At 47.2% G+C, this 17,816-nt stretch overlaps 1 protein-coding gene across 1 annotated transcript in view; it reads right to left on the bottom strand.

Moving 5' to 3' along the window:
* The window catches only part of dnah5l (dynein, axonemal, heavy chain 5 like), a gene marked incomplete at both ends in the record, with an annotated part of 44,967 nt that overhangs the window by 22,224 nt on the left and 4,927 nt on the right, over positions 1–17,816 (bottom strand). Inside the window, 42 exons of the mRNA XM_079181180.1 lie at positions 189–323; positions 527–616; positions 723–899; positions 1,158–1,292; positions 1,411–1,628; positions 1,991–2,122; positions 2,295–2,352; positions 3,434–3,568; positions 3,765–3,959; positions 5,175–5,362; positions 5,668–5,775; positions 5,947–6,017; positions 6,115–6,287; positions 6,374–6,520; positions 6,605–6,820; positions 7,384–7,512; positions 7,600–7,755; positions 8,366–8,476; positions 8,558–8,711; positions 9,182–9,381; positions 9,545–9,673; positions 9,744–9,855; positions 10,353–10,515; positions 10,600–10,736; positions 10,826–10,944; positions 11,461–11,610; positions 12,070–12,324; positions 12,691–12,771; positions 12,843–12,939; positions 13,356–13,459; positions 13,552–13,644; positions 13,833–14,002; positions 14,121–14,244; positions 14,636–14,723; positions 14,965–15,172; positions 15,253–15,404; positions 15,679–15,818; positions 16,029–16,184; positions 16,255–16,344; positions 16,756–16,929; positions 17,009–17,104; positions 17,471–17,566. Coding sequence (XP_079037306.1) covers positions 189–323; positions 527–616; positions 723–899; positions 1,158–1,292; positions 1,411–1,628; positions 1,991–2,122; positions 2,295–2,352; positions 3,434–3,568; positions 3,765–3,959; positions 5,175–5,362; positions 5,668–5,775; positions 5,947–6,017; positions 6,115–6,287; positions 6,374–6,520; positions 6,605–6,820; positions 7,384–7,512; positions 7,600–7,755; positions 8,366–8,476; positions 8,558–8,711; positions 9,182–9,381; positions 9,545–9,673; positions 9,744–9,855; positions 10,353–10,515; positions 10,600–10,736; positions 10,826–10,944; positions 11,461–11,610; positions 12,070–12,324; positions 12,691–12,771; positions 12,843–12,939; positions 13,356–13,459; positions 13,552–13,644; positions 13,833–14,002; positions 14,121–14,244; positions 14,636–14,723; positions 14,965–15,172; positions 15,253–15,404; positions 15,679–15,818; positions 16,029–16,184; positions 16,255–16,344; positions 16,756–16,929; positions 17,009–17,104; positions 17,471–17,566 — 5,862 coding nt within the window. The remainder of the gene's footprint in view (positions 1–188; positions 324–526; positions 617–722; positions 900–1,157; positions 1,293–1,410; positions 1,629–1,990; positions 2,123–2,294; positions 2,353–3,433; positions 3,569–3,764; positions 3,960–5,174; positions 5,363–5,667; positions 5,776–5,946; positions 6,018–6,114; positions 6,288–6,373; positions 6,521–6,604; positions 6,821–7,383; positions 7,513–7,599; positions 7,756–8,365; positions 8,477–8,557; positions 8,712–9,181; positions 9,382–9,544; positions 9,674–9,743; positions 9,856–10,352; positions 10,516–10,599; positions 10,737–10,825; positions 10,945–11,460; positions 11,611–12,069; positions 12,325–12,690; positions 12,772–12,842; positions 12,940–13,355; positions 13,460–13,551; positions 13,645–13,832; positions 14,003–14,120; positions 14,245–14,635; positions 14,724–14,964; positions 15,173–15,252; positions 15,405–15,678; positions 15,819–16,028; positions 16,185–16,254; positions 16,345–16,755; positions 16,930–17,008; positions 17,105–17,470; positions 17,567–17,816) is intronic.

The raw sequence follows: 17,816 nt of genomic DNA, 5'->3' as shown, positions 1-17,816 counted from the left end.
TAATCTCGAGTGATAAATAATAGTCGATACGTGTTTTTTTTATCTCTGGTAAACAAGCTTTAAAGTGATGTTTTAGTGCGATTCTTTGTGGAGGAACTCTGTCGATTATATCCACAAATCAATTAATCGTATAAATGTGAGTACGAATTTCTTTGATGTAAATCAGGACGGTGGTCATGGAGACAGACCTTGAGGAAGGCCTCCATCTTGGCTCTGTCGTCCAGCTCCAGCACGGCTCCCAGAGACCACATCACCGCCAACACAAACAGTCGACCCACGTCACCGTGGAAACCCGGTCTCTCATCCGCCGCCGGGAGCAAACCCTGAAAATACGTCACGGCACACGAGACAATAAATAAACTGGTGTACGGCGTGGTTTGGTCAGAAGGTGGCGCTGTCGGCTACACTTTAATAAGGTAGCAGAGCAGAAGAAGAAGAAGAAGAAGTGGAGGTTGAACCAGAAACATCATCTAACATCTAGAAACACGGAGAGACGTCTTCAGGAGTCACTTTCATATGAGCATACCTGCAGCAGGTCAATCGTCTGTCTGATGTACATACACTCCAACACCTGCATCTTAGGAGACACCGCAGTGGAGACAAAGTCCAGCAGGTCCTGAAGGAGGACCAGAGAACAACATTAGAGCCAAATGAACGCATCAACGTTTCTATTCAGAGAAATGAAGAGAATGATGCAGAGTCCTCCTCCTCCTCTTCCTCACCTGGTAGCAGCAGCTGAAGCAGGTCTGCAGGACGCCGGCCTGCTTCTCGGGGAGCTGCTGGATCCAGGCCTGCAGGACGGGGGTCCAGCCGAGCACCGAGGAGCTCATGAACACCATCCCGTTCCTGGACACCGTGGCCGGGGACGCGTTGTCGATATTGTGGGGCTCAAAGACAATCTGGGGGGGGGGGGGGGGGACAAGGGACACGGATTCACTCCTGTTGTCTTCTGTAGGATTCAGGTTCTAGGTCTCCTCTGGACCAGGATCACAGAGTTCTTCAAGTTAAACTGACAGAATGAGAAGAACTTAAGTCCTCACGAGTCTGGACTGAAATCTGATTTAAGAGACAAAAACATGAAACAGGAGAGAGAGAGAGAGAGACAGACCTATGGACAGACAGACAGACAGACAGACAGACGGACGTTGTGATGTCACCTTGCAGCAGGGCGACATGGGGATTCGGTCTCCGTTTGCCAGTGTCAGAGTTTTGTTGTCGTCCAGAACCGAGTTCAGGTTCTCGATCCAGATGGCGTCCACCGGACCGTCCAGCACGATCCAGATGTTTTCCCCCTGAAACACAAACAGCGTTCCGCTCACATTTGAAGACATAGAACAGCTGGATTTCTTCTGAAACTTGAAATGTCGAGAGAAAAGCTGGTTCATCACTGAGCTCAAACAGCCAGCTGACCTTCTTGGCCTTGAGCGTCCTCCTCCACAGCGTGGAGAAGACGCCGTCCGTCCAGTCGTTGGTGGTGACGTCCAGCGTGCCGAACATCTGCGAGGCCGTGATGGCTTTGGGGTTCATCCTCATCTCTCGGTGGGGCGAGCCGCACTCCGACATGGCCTTCATCAGCGTGTGGATGCAGGACGTCTTCCCGGCGCCGCTGGGACCCAACGCCATCATCCCTGCATCAGTCACAGGCGTTTTAATGATTCGACTGTTATTCAATTTGACTGCCAGTAAAAAGGTGACAAAGTTTTTCATGATTTAGATATAATATTTTGACTGCACAGTTGTTCCTGGTTTTAATAATAATATGAGAGTATAGCAGCCCGACTAATATTCACACCGTCCCATCAGGTCAGCTGACCAATCAGTGAACAGACTCTGATTCTTCTTCTGTAATTTGGAGTGTTTGTTCCTTCTCTCCAGAGGATGAACCCTCTAGATGTTCCTTCAGTCAGGACGAACGGTTCATCTTTAGCTCTTTATGGTGTGAGAACAGATGACTCATTAGGATGTGTGGTAGGTGTGGGTGTGAGCGCACCGTGTCGGACTCTCTGAGTCTCGTAGAGCTGAACCAGTTTGAGGATCCAGGGGGGGTGAGGGATCAGACCGGCCCGCTGAGCCTGACTGGAGATGGACGACTCCAAGTCTGGATACCCGGCTTTATCCAGAACTACAGAGGAGGAGGAAGTCTTTAAATCATATTTAGAACATGAATGTAAATAAAGACAAAACGTCAGCTACAGAAGGAAACAGTCACTTCCTGGTGTTTGTCTCCACATAGAGAAACTCTCCACACATTCAGCACCAGGTGTGGATCAGGTGCGTCATTCACAGCAACGTACCGATACCAGGAAACAGGTCGTTGATCAGACTCATGAACAGAGGCTCGTCCTCGTCCACCTGCAGAGACACAGCAACAGACAGCGCCCCCTAGTGTCAAAGTGGTGTTATTGCTGGTGCAAAGACAATCTTTACCTCAGAGTGTACTGGTACCAACAAATGTTCAGACCATTTAAATAAATGATCTCATAAGTCTGAGTCTCTCCCCTCGCTGCGACCGACCCAACCACTAAGCTTTATGCTAAATATGACGTCGTCACATTTACTACATGATGAGAAGTTAAAGCAACAAACGAGTGACACGTTATAATCTGCAGTCAGAAGTGAAAAATAACAACAACAAAGAAAACAACATATTATATTATTATATCATATTATTATATTATTATATTAGCAGCCACACTGCTGTCTCCACGCTCCACAGAGGTCAGTGTGTTTTTCCCAGCATGCTTCTGTGAGGAGGCTGCATACTGTGGTAAAGTAATAACACCTGAAACAATACTTTGCATGGTGCTAACCCGTACCTTATCAAGAGACCTCCAACTAAAGCAACCCCGAACAGCTTTAGATTCATTAAGGTGTGTAGCATTGTAGTACATTTACCTGATTCAGATTCTGCTATAATCAAATTATTATGGATCATTATTCAGCTCCACGTTGAACAGAGGTTAACTAGATGTAAGTACAATGTGCTTATAATGCTCTTAACTCTTAACTTTTACTGTTCAATAGTTTTACTTCAGAGAAAAGGTTTTGAGTACTTCTTCTTCTACCTCTGCTGATACCAACATTCCCCGTTTGAGAAAGTTAAATCACTAAACCTGCTCCAACGAGGTCAGATACATTCTCCTTTCTGCACTAGTCCTGGGTGTGATGCTAAGCTATGTTAGCATAATAAGCATAACTGGCTATAGCATGCTAACCTGCTAACATCGGTAATATTCAATATCATTTCAATATGCAAGTCTGTTTTTGTTTTGTATACAGCTTTTCCCACAACCTCACCAAAACCAGCCTGAGCCTGTTGCTGTGAAGGAAACTAATCCTTCACAATACTAAAGCCGTGTTTATGTTTTACTGATGAATATTGGCCCATCTCACTAAAAAACACACATACTACCTAAAAACCAGTAATACGCACCAGTTTGGAGAGGTTCATGTCTCTCAGGACCCTCATCACCACAGTCTGCTCTGGTTCTGACGGGTTCGATCTCTTCACAGCTCCCAGCGTCCTCAAAACTGATAAAATGTTCCTCAGACCAAAATCGTAATGGACCTGGAGTAAAAACATAACTGATACCATGAAGTCAAATGTACAAGAAGGACGTTTTGCAAGCTAATCAAGTAGAGACAAAAAATAAATGTATGATTATGATTGATGTGTGTTTGTAGAAGGCACGGGTAGAAGGAGAAGGTTTGAGAATCTTTCTGAAGATGATATTTTATGATGGTCGTATTATCTCTATTCCGACCTGTTTGGAGAGCTGCTCCTCACACAGTTTGTAGAGGGTGTAGAACTTCCTGCTGAGGACCTGGTTGTCGCGAAAACCTGCGCTGGCCAGTTTGACCCTCATGATGATGGCTCGGTCCGGCACCATCATGGCGACCGTGCGGAACTGAATCTTCAGGTTCTCGGGAAGCTCCTGGCGACCGGCGTAACCGGGGTTCTGGAGGACCAAGAAGTTCACGTCAAAGTCTGGAACTGTGTGGTTGCTTCGGAGGTGGATCAGTTCTTTACCTCTGACTTCTCCTGAGATAGATCAGTTGCCCAACTCTGAAGATTGTCAAGTGGTTCAGTTCTAGACCAATCAGAACTGATTATAAGATCAGATCTAGAACTCTCTAACTGGTTCTGAAATACTTCACCTCTAGAACCCTGTTTGAGACGTAGATCAGTTCTCAAAGTCTGGTTCTACAGTAGCTACATTCTGGATCTCTCTGAGGTAGATCAGTGCTTCAACTTTTTGGCTGCTTTTCGAGATCAGTTCTCAGACATTGGTTCTAAGGTAGTTCAGCTCAAGATCTCTGACTAGACCACTTCCCCAACTCTGGTTCTGAAGAGGTTCAGTTCTAGAACATTCAGACTGGTTATAAGATAGATCAGATGTAGATCTCTCTAACTGGTTCTGAGTTACTTCACCTCTAATACCCAGGTTCTGAGGTAGATCGGTTCTCAATCTCTGGTTCTTTAGTCGCTCAATTCTGGAACTCTCTGACGTAGATGAGTGCTTGAACTTTTTTGGCTCCTTTCGAGATGGATCAGTTCTAGGAGACTGGTTCTGAGGTAGTTCTACAGATATAGAAGTGCAGATTCCTCTGTGGTAGTTAAGGCTGTTCTCACTGAGTTAAACAGATTTGTTTAGACCTTTGGTGGTGGTATTCTAGAGCTTCTAGAATCATTAGTTCTATGGTTTTTATTTCTAGAATCTCACAGTGAGCCGTACTGCAGTTGTTGTTCTTACGTCTTACTCTAGAAGCCTTGAGCCAGATGGATGGCCCTTTAGATCTGAAATACGTTAGACAGTTCTGTGGTGGTTTTGCTCTAGAAACCTGTGGTTTATGTCCATGTTTATGTTTATGTGGTCCAAGAAATATCTGTCCAGCATGAGCTTCTCAGTCTTGTGGGAATTTCAAGAGCTAATTATGTCGCAATTCTGCTCTAGAAGGTTATTTTAATGAATTCTGGTTTGATCACCATGAACGTGGCTATAACACATTTTCATCACTCCTGTGGTTGTTTATCTTCGCTCTGCAGTCTAGACAGACAAAATACATCTCACAGGATATTTCTGAGGCTCCAAACAGTTTTCTGTATCTTTTCTGTGAATAACTAACATCGATCATAACTCATTTTATCAGCCTAGAGATCAGAGCTCAGTTACCATGGTGAGGAAGATGCCGAACTCAGGGTCCATGTCGACCACGTCTCCGTCGGTGAAGACAAACTGTTTCTTCTTGTTCCTCTTACACTGCAGGATGATGTAGATCTGCTGGGCGGCGACGGACAGGACCGGCAGCTCGATGCGGTTAAACTCATCAAAGCAACCCCAGGCTCCGGACTGGGCCAGACCTGCACAGACACACAACAACAACAACCAGACGACACTTTGAAAGACTTTCCAAAGCACCTTTGTTCCAGTTTGTGTCCGTTTTTTTATCGCCACAGGCCTTGGTGATGTGCATGATAAAAAATACATGTAAGAATTCATTTTTAGGTGGTTATTCTTCTTTGGGCTCGAGTGCAAGTCCATCGCAGGACTGCGTGAGAATGTCACAGGTCCTTTTTTGGGCTGGTCACAACCTTCTAGACCTGTAAAAACCTCTTATCCATCAGCAGTACTACCCGTACACTGCTGCACTAGAGTCATCACACACCTTTGTAGATGCGTCCAAGTCCTCTGTAGTCCATCTGGTCCGAACAGTTGAAAACCACCACATACTTCCCCAGACAGCGACCCATGTCTTTAGTGGTCTCGGTCTTACCTGAACACACACACACACACACACACACACACACACACACACACACACACACACACACACACACACACACACACACACACACACACACACACACACTCAATTAGTCTATACAGAGAGTCTATATAGTAATAGTTCACAGAGTTGTCACTAGAGCCACTTGTACTGTGTTACCTGTTCCTGCCGGACCAGCTGGAGCTCCGCCCATGCTCATCCCCAGAGCCTGGGACAGAGTTATGTAACACCTGGACAGATGTTCAAAAGAGTGTTAACAAGTTCAGTTCTGACCGGACAATGAAGGCATCGTTTACGTATCAGTATCACCCAACAGTCGGTGTGTACCTGTCTGTCAGCGGAGTGATGACCAGTCTGTCTGTACAGCCCAGGTATTCGTTGCAGTAGCTGAACTCCACATCTGTGATTTGGATGACACATCTGTCCGTCTCCTCCAGGAAGTAAAACCTCGACTGTTTTTGCCACTCAAAGTCTGACGCAGACCTCACGTTCAGACGCACCTGATGGAGACGATAAAACATAATAACAAGACCACTTTGATCCACATTGAACCGTCTTCTCGTCCGTCTCTCTGCCCGTCACCCACCAGCTCGTCGAAGATGTCTCTCTGGTGGACGTGGATGGTGATGAGTGTCTCGTACTTGGTCCTCTCATTTCTGCTCAGCTCCCTGGTCGTCACGTCGATCAGCTCGTTGAGGAGGTCCAGGAACTTCTGATTGGTCGTCTGCATGATCTGTCGGCCAATCAGATAGGGGGCAGTGAGGGGAGAGGCTCTACATGGCAATAAAAGATGCTCCTATTTTCAAAATAAAAGCACCTTCTTGTCAGACTTGCTGAGGATGAGCGCATCTTCTGCGTCTCTGGTCCAGATCATTTGGATTCCCAGCAGGCCAACCTGAGCTGGAAACGCCGACTGGAAGTCCAGCAGCTTCAGGCCGGGGTCGCCGATGGCCAGGTATGCCTGACGAATGACATTATGGAGGGTCTGCCTCACCCCTGATAGCAGCTGTCCTAACCACACCTCCACGTTACCCTGGAAGAGACAAGTCTTAATGCTGCAGGCGTCATGAATCTAAGATATAATCCATATTTATGACGCATGTTCACCGGGTTTTAGTCAGGCGGCAACCTCCGGTTCTGCCAAGTGAAGTGATGTGTTAAAGCTGCATTCTCTCTACTGTCCATCAGGGGGCGACTCCTCTGGTTGTATAGAAGTTGTAAGACGAAAACACAGACTACCAGACCGGACAACGCCGTGGTAGAGACCTGTCAATCACTGTAAGCCCCGCCCTAAAGCATCCCCTGCTTTATGGTCTGTGTGACTCTAAATGGACCATCATTTACTAAATGAACATCATGCTGTATTGAAGAAGACTTGAAACTAGAGATTGAGACCATAAACTCATGTTTACAATGTTTACTGAGGTAATAAATCAAGAGAGAAGTAGAGTCATTTTCTCATTGACTTCTATACAACCAGAGGAGTCGCCCCCTGGTGGACACTAGAGAGAATGCAGCTTCAACATGAGAGATAATGAATGTATTCAATGGAGAGTCCCCATAAATACAGATATACAAGGTTTTGTATGTGTGTACCTGAGCCAGGACGGGTTGGCTCAGCTCCACAGTTTCTCCTTCTTGAGACTGAAAACTGATCATCTGGTCGTAGACTTTCTCATCGAAAACAACTCTGTTGACGTTGTCAAACAGGCTGAGCAGGTGAGCCTGAGAGACAGAGAGACGTGGAGCTGAACACGACGTCTTCAAACAACAGAGAGAAACAACTAGAATACAGATCACCTGTGTGTTCACCTGTATAGTGTGAGAGTCAGAGGCCTGGCCCAGAATCTCCAGCAGGGCCGGGTCAGACACGAAGAAGAACCGAGGAAACACCAAACGCTTCTTCTCCAGGTAACCAGACAGAGACTTCTGACACAGCTCCAACTGATCCAGGAGGTGAGGGAGCAACTGGGGGAGGGAGAAGAAGAAGAGGAGGAGGAGGAGGAATAGAAACAAGAGAAAGAAGAAGAAGAAGAAGAAGGAGGAGGAGGGAGGAGGAGGAGGAGGGAGGAAGAAGAAGGAGGGAGGAGGAGGAAGAAGAATAGAAACAAGAGAAAGAAGAGGAGGAGGAAGAAGAAGAAGGAGGAGGAAGAGGAGGAGGAAGAAGAAGAAGAAGAAGGAGGAGGAGGAGGAGGAGGAAGAAGAAGAAGAAGGAGGAGGAGGAGGAGGAAGGAGGAGGAGGAAGAGGAGGAAGGAGGAGGAGGAAGAATAGAAACAAGAGAAAGAAGAAGAAGAAGAAGAAGAAGAAGGAGGAGGAGGAGGGAGGAAGAAGACGGAGGAGGAGGAGGAGGAGGAGGAGGAGGAGGAGGAGGAGGAAGAAGAAGGAGGAGGAAGAAGGAGGAGGAAGAAGGAGGAGGAGGAGGAGGAAGAAGAAGGAGGAGGAGGAGGAGGAGGAGGAGGAAGAAGAAGAAGAAGAAGAAGGAGGAGGAGGAGGAAGAAGAAGAAGAAGAAGAAGTGAATCATGTGTCATGTAACAGTGATGTGAGCATGCTGTTGCTCAGGGGCACGTGGGCAGCACCTGGCTGAGCGTCTCGTCTCCCACGCAGCACGTCACCACGTTGGGCAGCTCGTGTGCTCGCTGCATGATCCGCTGCCACGACTTGTCAATGTTCTGGAACCGTTTGGCCTCCTGGACGGGTCAGAGAAACACTTTAGATTCTATCTGACGAGATATTCAGGCCGCACATCTCAGGCGTCATGATCATGTGACCTGAGGCAGCTGCTTGGCGATGTCTCCGCCCACAAACACGGCCTCCAGGTAGATCCAGAGGTTCTGAACCGACAGCCACTTCTCTATGATCTCAGAGGTGTTGGAGAGTTTCTGGACCCACAGCTGGATGGACGGCTTGAAGGGAGCGTTGTACCTGCAGGAGGACGAGGAGGAAGAGGAGGAGGAGCCACAGACGGACGGGTCATTCATTCGTTCATTTATTCATTCACTTGTTTATTAATTTATACATTTAATCATTCATTTGTTTAAATGTATTCATTCATTTAATAATGTATTCAATATTTATTTCATTCATTCATCCAAGTCCTCCTTCCTTCCTTCCTTCCTTCCTGGTCCATCTTCTTTTCTTTCCTTCCTTGCTCCCTAGTCTACCTTCCTGTCTTCCTTTCCTTTCTTCCTTTCCTCCCTCCCTAGTCTTTGTTGCATTCTTTCCGTCCTTCCTTTGAAGTCATTCATCCTCCCTCTCCTTCCTTGCTAGTCCTCCTTTGTTCCATTCTTTCTTTCCCTCCTACTTCTCCTTCCTTCCTCCCTTGCTCCCTCTTCCTCCCTTGCTCCCTCTTCCTCCCTGTGGTCGCCTCCTCTCCTCAGCCCTCGTCTCCTCACCTGTTGCTGAGCAGAGAGGTCAGCACCATCAGACTGTCCTCCATCATGGAGATCTTGTCGGCGGTGTCGGCTCCTCTCAGCAGCAGTTCTCCTCGAGTCCTGAAGGGGGCGAAGCCGAGCGTGTGTCCTCCCCACTCGTCCACTACGTCCTTCAGCTTGTCCTCGATGTCTCGCTCCTTCACCGCGCTGATACACACATCCTGACACACACAGGAGCGTCTTTAGTATAGTTTAGTATTATTGTTATTTCAGAATAAAGGTGTCTTGTAAGTCTGTTTGGCGTGGAACAAACATCTCAATTAAAAACTAGTTCTGAAATCAAGGGAGAGAATGAAACCTTGTTTCAATAATGTGAGTAAACACCTCGATGTCCTCTTTGCAGCTCAGCAGCGGAGCCTCCATGATGTTCCTGAGGGAGAAAGTCTCCGATTCCACCTGGAAGCTGTGAGCCGTCAGCTCGCTGAGACGAGTCCAGTGTCGAGGCAGCACGACCTGAAGGAAACAGTCCGTTTACAACGCGTCACCACTCCGGTCCAACGTGAGCAGGAGGAGTCTCTTCTACCTTGTTGGCCATCATGTGGAGCAGAGGGCAGGTCTCAGTGAAGTCATCGATGGTCTTCTTCAGGTCTCTGAAGGCCTGCCACTCCTTCAGCGCCTTCGGAAGCTTCCGGATCCTGAAAACACAAAAGAAGACTCGGTGAGGGACGGAGCGATGCAACTCCACTTTGTGCAAACTTTATTTTAAAAAACACGTTTAAAACACATATTAAAATGCTTTTGAATGCATTAAACTAAAGAAATTAAAGAAATAAGTATTTTAATTTGCTGCCGGCATGAAGTCACATTGAGGATCTTTTACCTGGTCCTGAACCAGTCTCAGTGTAGTCCTGATCCTCTATATGAACCAGTCTCAGTTTAGTCCTGATCCTCCTGACCTCCATCAGTAACAGAGACCATCAGAGAGAAGTTGGTCTGTTTCTAGAGAGTTATTCTTATATTCTTATAGACCGGTCCACCGTGAGATCCGGAGCTCTGGAGGGAGGAGGAGAGCTCCGGATCTAAATACTCGATAGAGAGAGACGGATCAATAAGTGCTGCAAGCGATGATCGGAAAGCTCACCTACAGACTATTTCGGTCTTGACGTAACTTTCAATGTAAGATCTGCTGCACCTGTTCTGGAAGTCCTGCAGCTCGGCGTTGATCCTCTGGATGTCGAGGTCGGCCCACAGGACGTCGTAGTAGCCGGCGACGCTGTCGATGACGGAGTTGTACAGAGCGTAGAGTTTGGACATCAGAGAGAGCTCCCTCCTGATCCTCTGCAGCTCCGGATACTCTGCAGGGGGAAGAGAGAGGGAAGGATCAGGGAGGAAGAGCAGGAGAGAGGAAGAGAGGCAGCCAGTCCGTCGGGCAGCAGTACCGTTGACGGTCAGTCCAAAGAGCTCCTCTCCTCCAGAGTACGTGGTGTATTTCCTCCACAGCTGATCAAACTCGGCCTGAAAACTCTGCAGCCGCTCGCTGGCTTCAGCCGGAGCGATGCCCTCCGTCCCCGGACCCCTGAAGGAAAACACACCAGTGATTTGTTTGATACTTCGTCACGCTCCGTAGACGTCGCTCCTCGTAGAAGTTACTCCCCTGACGTGTACCTGTGGTTGTACTCGGAGCAGAAGCTCTGGACGTGGATCTGGAAGCTCTGCACCGCAGACAGCAGGTCCGCCTTCATGCTGGGCTGGATCCTCACCAGGGTGTTCTGGTTCTGCACCACCTGAAAAACCACAACGCACTTTAGTTGGATCCACAAAAAGGGGTCACCGGTGTTCCTGAGGGACCCACAAAAACAATTAAAAACATTTAAAATCACGAAGTATTTTTTGAACGAGGAACAACAAAACAAGCTCAATATGTTAATTAAACACTTTTACAAACGGCAACAAAAGAGAATCAGAAACAATAATATTCTGTAGTTTTATGGACCCAAACCCTGAAAACAATCAACTAAATGAATGAATAAATGAATAAGGGCATTAAGGACCAAATGAACGAATAATTAATTAATTAAATGAATAAATGCATAAATGAATAAATGAATTAATGACCAAATGAATGGATGAATAAAAAAAGAGAAAGACTAAATGAATAATTGAGTGACAGAACAGAAAAAAAGAAACAGAAAAATGAGTCATTGAATTTAATAACGTTGATTGTTTGTTTGTCTACGATAATAATTTCATTGATATTTTGGATCTGCGCTGTGATTGGACGACGTGGGCGAAGGGCTCACCAGGGCGCCGAGGTTGGTCCAGGCGTACGTCAGGCCGTCCACGCGCTCCGCGTTCCCGTCACCGAAGAGCAGCTCGTGTTTGTTGAGCAGAGCGAAGGATTCCTCCACCGGGCCGATGGCGGCGTCGATACCAAGCTCCGCCTCCCGGACCTCCAACAGCAGACAGGAAGTGAAGGAGTTATTATTCAGTGAGAAGGTAAGAAGTAGTACTACTAGAAGTACTGGCAGTATTAGCAGTTGTACTATTGTTAGTAGAAGTAATTTATTATTTAGATAAACTGCTTTTATTTAATTATCAGAACCATAAATAAAGATTATGAATAATAAGTATTCAAAAAATGAATCTGAATGAGGGAATTAAGGACCAAATGAATGAATGAATGAATGAGTGAGTGAATGAATGAATGGGTGAATGAATGAGAGAATTAAGGACCGAATGAATGAATGAATAGAAAGAAGAGAAAGACTAAATGAATAATTGATTGACAGAACAGATTATTATAATAAAGAGTTCATTGGAGAGAAGTTTAGGTAAAAGGTTCAGTCTGTCACTTCAAAATGAATGAATGAATATTGTGCCGTCTGACAGCCAATCAGAGGCCGGCTGACCTCTCTCAGCGCTGCCATGGCTCCCCGCACGTCCTCCAGGTCTGTGATTGGACGCTGCAGGCGCTTCGTCAGCGCGTCCACGAAGGAGAAGACGCCGTCCATGTCGGCGGACGCGCGGCCGTTGAGCGCGGCGCCGAAGGCTCGTTTCCAGAGACGGCACTCCTGAGTGAGCGCCAGCTTCAGCTGGTCGGTGTCGCAGAGGATCGAACCCACGGCGCAAAACTCCGGGAGCTCCGAAATCTGCACCTCCAGCTTCTGCAGGGACAGCAAGGCATCATGGGAAAACTTTGTTTTAACTGTAGATCTCAAACTCCTCCATCGTGATTCCTGGACAAAAATATATTTTTCATAAATTTGTGATTTGAATCTCAGATAATATTCAAATCTTTAATCTTTAGGTTTTTTTCTGAATAGAGAAAATACTTCAAGATTAAAGTTATCTGAAATCTGAAAAATCTTTTTTGGGGGATTTTTCTCGTAAATTTACGACTTTAATCTCGTAAATTCAGAGTTTCCGGCTCTGTAACTTTTCTGTAACTTTTCTGTATTTTTGTATCGACCGGCGACTCGACAAAGAGAAGAGTCAGAAGAGTTGATGTGTCAAACAGGAAGCGGACTCACGCAGTAGAAGGACATCTGAGAGCCGAACTCCGTCAGCGAGGGGTCGGACTGCAGGAAGGCCTGCACCTGCTCCTCTGGGTCCTAAACACACCTGGCTGTTAGTCCAGTTCAACAACAACAACAACAACACACACAGACACACACACACTGACCTGGTTCCACAGAGTAGAGAAGTGACTGAGTTCGTTCAGAGTGTCAGCAGCCTGAGCTCTCAGAGACGACACCATGGAGCTGAGCTGGATCACCAACCTGCTCCAAACAACAACATGTGTGAGGTCACTGAGGTTCTCCTGTAGCCTGACGCAGACCAGGTCTAACCGAGGCCTGAACCACAGACCGTAGAGAAGACGTGGACGTAGACACAGAGACGTCACCCATGGGTTTGTGGACAGGTTAGAGGTCTCGAGTTTGGAATTTAGGCCATCTTGGTTTTAGGCTGACTAGAGGGTGGAGCTAGATACGACCGAAAGCTGAATAAGACTTATTAGGTTCCATGAAGTGAAAACACACTGTTCTCTCTTCAGAGGCCTCCTGGTTCAAAGTCATACCCTTCAGTATAAAGGAAGATTTCTGCAGCTCGGATCATTTTACCAATTAGTAAAAGTAAGACACTCAATAGAATGACATCACTGTCCGTCTAAAAGACACATTGAAGCCGGACTGACTTGGAGACGTCTCTGTGTTCGGCCAGCTGTCTGTCCAGAGGCCTCAGCACCGGCGGCTTCACCGGGACGTCGTCTCCCGCATCCCGAATCGCCGCCTGCTCCGCCTGGCAGACAGAACAACACCGGACCGTGATTGGCTGTCTGGTTAACAGCTGTTTCCAACAGCAGCCGGGTGAGATGTTCGATGTTTGTCTACCTGCTGCTGTTTGCACTGCAGACGAGAGTACGTCCACAGAGGGATGTCTTTAGTCACCGACAACACAACGCTCACCAGCTTGTTCACGGTACTCTGAAACACACACACACACACACACACACACACGGTTCAGCTGTGGATAATGTCTCAACATGTTAGTGACCCGTTCTTCATCAGAGGCCGTTCAATCGTCGTTCTTCATCACAAATGACAGAATCAACTGTGGTTTGAATCAACCAGACTGGACCAGTCGTCATTCAGAGAGAAGAGGACAGAAGAACCTGGACGTCGTCCAGACTCGGTCTCAGGACGATGTTGGGGATGGAGAGCTGGATGGAGGCTCTGAAGAGAGGAGGAGGAGGAGCTGATTGGCTGCTGAAGGAGGAAGAGGACGGCTGGTATGTGAGGACGTGAAGTCTCCTCCTCAGGGCGTCCAGAGACGATTTAGTGGCTGGAAGGAAAAAGACAAATGAGGGAAGTACATTGACCTGAAAGAAAGAAAACACAAAGGTAGGGAAGAAGGAAGAAGGCAGGGAAGGGAAGGAGACGTGGGAGGAAGGACGGCTGACCTTTGACCAGAGACTCGGTGTTGCGATGACAGAGTTGACCAATCAGGTTGTAGAAACGACAAGGAAGACACGACTGACAGCGAGTCTTCTGTTTGGAGTCTGGATGGAGACACAGGTAGGATCCCTGAGGAGGGAGGAGGGAGGAAACAAGGAGAGGAGACAAAGAGAAGAGAGGGGGGGGGACAAGGAGAGGAGGGGAAATAAGGAGAAACAAGAAGAGGAAAGGAAAGGAGACAAGGAAAGGACAATTATTGAATGGAGAATTTTAAGATTGTTTTTTCAGCTCAATACTGTGTGTGTGTGTGTGTGTGTGTGTGTGTGTGTGTGTGTGTGTGTGTGTGTGTGTGTGTGTGTGTGTGTGTGTGTGTGTTTGTGTGTGTGTGTGTGTGTGTGTGAGTGTGTGTGTGTGTGTGTGTGTGTGTGTGTGTGTGTGTGTGTTTGTGTGTGTGTGTGTGTGTGTGTGTGTGTGTGTGTGTGAGTGTGTGTGTGTGTGTGTGTGTGTGTGTGTGTGTTACCTCCAGATTAACAGTCTCCGTCGTCGTCATCTTCCTCTTCAGCTCCTCAATCAGCTGAAACACATATTTCTCTACCTGCTGACTCTGCCTGTACACACACACACACACACACACACACACACACACACACACACAAACACACACACACACACACACAGGTTTATATTCAGACTCACAAAGAGTTAAAAACAAAAATTATAAGAATTGTTGCAGCAGAATCAGAGATATGCGTTTTCTTCCACACATTCTTCTTCTCTCTCAAAACCTGGAGCCTACATTACCCACAATGCAACTCCACGGCCCCCCGCTGGGTCACAGATTGGCCCTACCAGTTCAGACAGACAGCAGCAGCTTGGGCTGAGCTGTCTGTCTGCAGCAGGAGGTCCTGAGGTGAGACAGGTGCGTCTTCGGGCAGGACCAGCAGACAGCAGGACGACATGGTCTGGAGCAGCCGGCCGACGCGACACTCCAGCAGGTCCGTGGCTCCCTTGGACACCTGATCCAGATCCCTCAGAGCCCGGTACGCACTCTCTAGGACTGAACGGGACAGAGCATCAGGTTCTCTTTTCACTTCTCTGTTTCTGTCACGACCCGTCAGCTCGTCTGTTCCCGCTTACAGTCGTCAGTGTTGAGAGCGCTCCAGGACAGCGTGGTGAGTCCGGGGGAGAGCGCCGCCTCCACCCGGCCGACGAAGGGCCGCATCAGAGGGAGGAGGAGAGGCGGGACCCTGGCCACCACCGAGCCGAAGTCCTGGAGCAACTCCAGCAGCCTGGACCAGCAGAGGGTTAAGATCAGTCAGAACTCAGCTCAAACGAAATGTCAAGTCCAGAAATAAAGTTGAGCAAAGTCATCTTAATGTAAAGTGTAAATCAGAATTGAGAGAATTCAAGTTAATGAAAAAATGCACAAAAAACAACGACAATCAGAGCACGAATGAACCACCATATTGACTGATTTGAGCAGTGAAGTATAATTAGTGAAATCTCTCCGATTCATCTTCTGAAAACAAAACTAAGCAGCAAAGAGAGAGCTGTCCTTCTCACCGCTTGTGCAGAGCTTTGATCTCTGCTTCTCTGGAGGTCATTTTGAGGACGACTTTTGGCACCGCGACCCCTAGTTTGGTCATCCACCGGGCCTCCTGCAGCACCTCCAGCACCGCCGGGTCCAGATTCACAAGGACCTCCTGGGGAACAGACAGTTCCTCACACACGGTCCTGTCAGGAGCGTGAACTTATACTAGCTTATCCTCTCCGGAGCTGGCTAGTGAGCTAGCTAGCTTGTCTAATAGTTTATTATATCTTATCCGCATCCCAGACCTCATTTGATTATTTACTTAATCAATAAATCACAAACACCAGCTGACACGTCCGCTGATCTGTGCGTCATCGGTCACCTTGCTGTTCTCGTGTCGGACCAGCAGGGCGGCGCTCAGGCAGCGCGGTGCGCTCTCTGCAGCCTGACTCCAGCCTCGCAGGTGCAGCAGCTCGTCGTGCAGCAACACCACGGCCATCTTGTTGTAGCTCCGGATCACTTTAGTCACTTCCGGTCCCTGACGGAGAGACGGGTCACTGAGGTCGTATTAAGGTCAGAGATATCGATGTGATTCAAAGAGGTCGTACCTTCAGGACGTCGAGCTTCTTCTTCAGGATCAACATGGGAGCTTCAATCTTCCTGAAGAGCTGACGACACCACAGGATCCTCCCTGCCACCTGAGAGTGATGTTAAAATGATGATCTTTAAACTTTATCAGCGGGAAAAACACGTGATCAGGGATCTAAAAGTTATGTTTGCTGACTGAACCGTGAATCTTCTGATCCGTTGCTCCACTACTGGTCCTAAATACAGTAAAGTGCATAATGTGAAAGGGTTGAAGACCTAAAGCCCTAAAGCATCCCCTGCTTTATGGTCTGTGTGACTCTAAATGGACCATCATTTACTAAATGAACATCATGCTGTATTGAAGAAGACTTGAAACTAGAGATTGAGACCATAAACTCATGTTTACAATGTTTACTGAGGTAATAAATCAAGAGAGAAGTAGAGTCATTTTCTCATAGACTTCTATACAACCAGAGGAGTCGCCCCCTGGTGGACACTAGAGAGAATGCAGGTGTTGGTACCGGGGGCAGGTTGCGTCCGGTGGGCGGTCTGTCTCTCTGTCTCTGGTAGGTCTTCCTCAGCAGCTCCAGGTCTCTGCTGTAGCGCTGCAGCAGCAGCAGGTAGTGCCGGTTCAGGTCCAGAAGAGCCGTCGGACCGGATTCAAACACCTGCAGCAGCTGCAGCATCCGCTCCGTCTGGAACACAAACAGAACCCATGTTGGTTCTGGTCCCCAGAACAGAGTCTGGGTCTAGTTCTGATCGTGTTGGACTCACTGTGACAGACTGATGGAACCAGAAGTCCAGCAGAGCCTGAAGAGACTGGAACACACCTTGAACCTGGATCTGGAAGTCTGCATAGTCACCGTCAAACTGGAGGAGAGAGAGAGAGGGAGAGAGAGAGAGAGAGAGAGAGGGAGAGAGAGAGAGAGAGAGAGAGAGAGAGAGGGAGAGAGAGAGAGAGAGAGAGAGAGAGAGAGGGAGAGAGAGAGAGAGAGGGAGAGAGAGAATTCACCAAAAATGAATTTACATATTAAATTTTGCATATTTAAACATAACATTTCAGTAAACTTGTAAAAGTAACCGTCTTAATGTGAGTAATGAAGTGAAGTTTCATCTTTGTATCCATCAGTTCATTTGTTCAGCCCGCTGTAGCGCCTCCGCTTCAGAAAATTGTATTCTAACTCAAAATGAATAAATTATTGTTTTAATTTATGATGTTGTTTCATGTCACGCTACCTCCAGCTTGCGGTGGTCCAGGACGTCGTAGGTCCTGGTCCTGGTTGTGGAGACGATGGTCTGGTAGCGGACGTAGATCTTCTCGGTGCCCTCAACCTGAAACACACGAGGCTGAAAATATTATTATGTTTCTCTTATTAATTACTATTGTTATATGTTCTAATTAGAATTTTGTATTATGTTGTTATTTAAATATGTTTGTTTATTTATCCTCGAAAATGATGTTTCACAATAAAAAACCTTTGAATCAAAAGATTAAGATCTTCAGTAAAAAGGAAAAATATAATATTTCATAATTTAAAAAACACAAATTAAATAAAAAGATATTAAAACTGTCTGATACTTT

Source organism: Pholis gunnellus, assembly GCF_910591455.1.
Source record: "Pholis gunnellus genome assembly, chromosome: 20".
NCBI classification, from domain to species: Eukaryota; Metazoa; Chordata; class Actinopteri; order Perciformes; family Pholidae; genus Pholis; species Pholis gunnellus.
The sequence above is the reverse complement of the archived record's forward strand: the minus strand, read 5'-3'. Positions and strand labels throughout refer to the sequence as shown.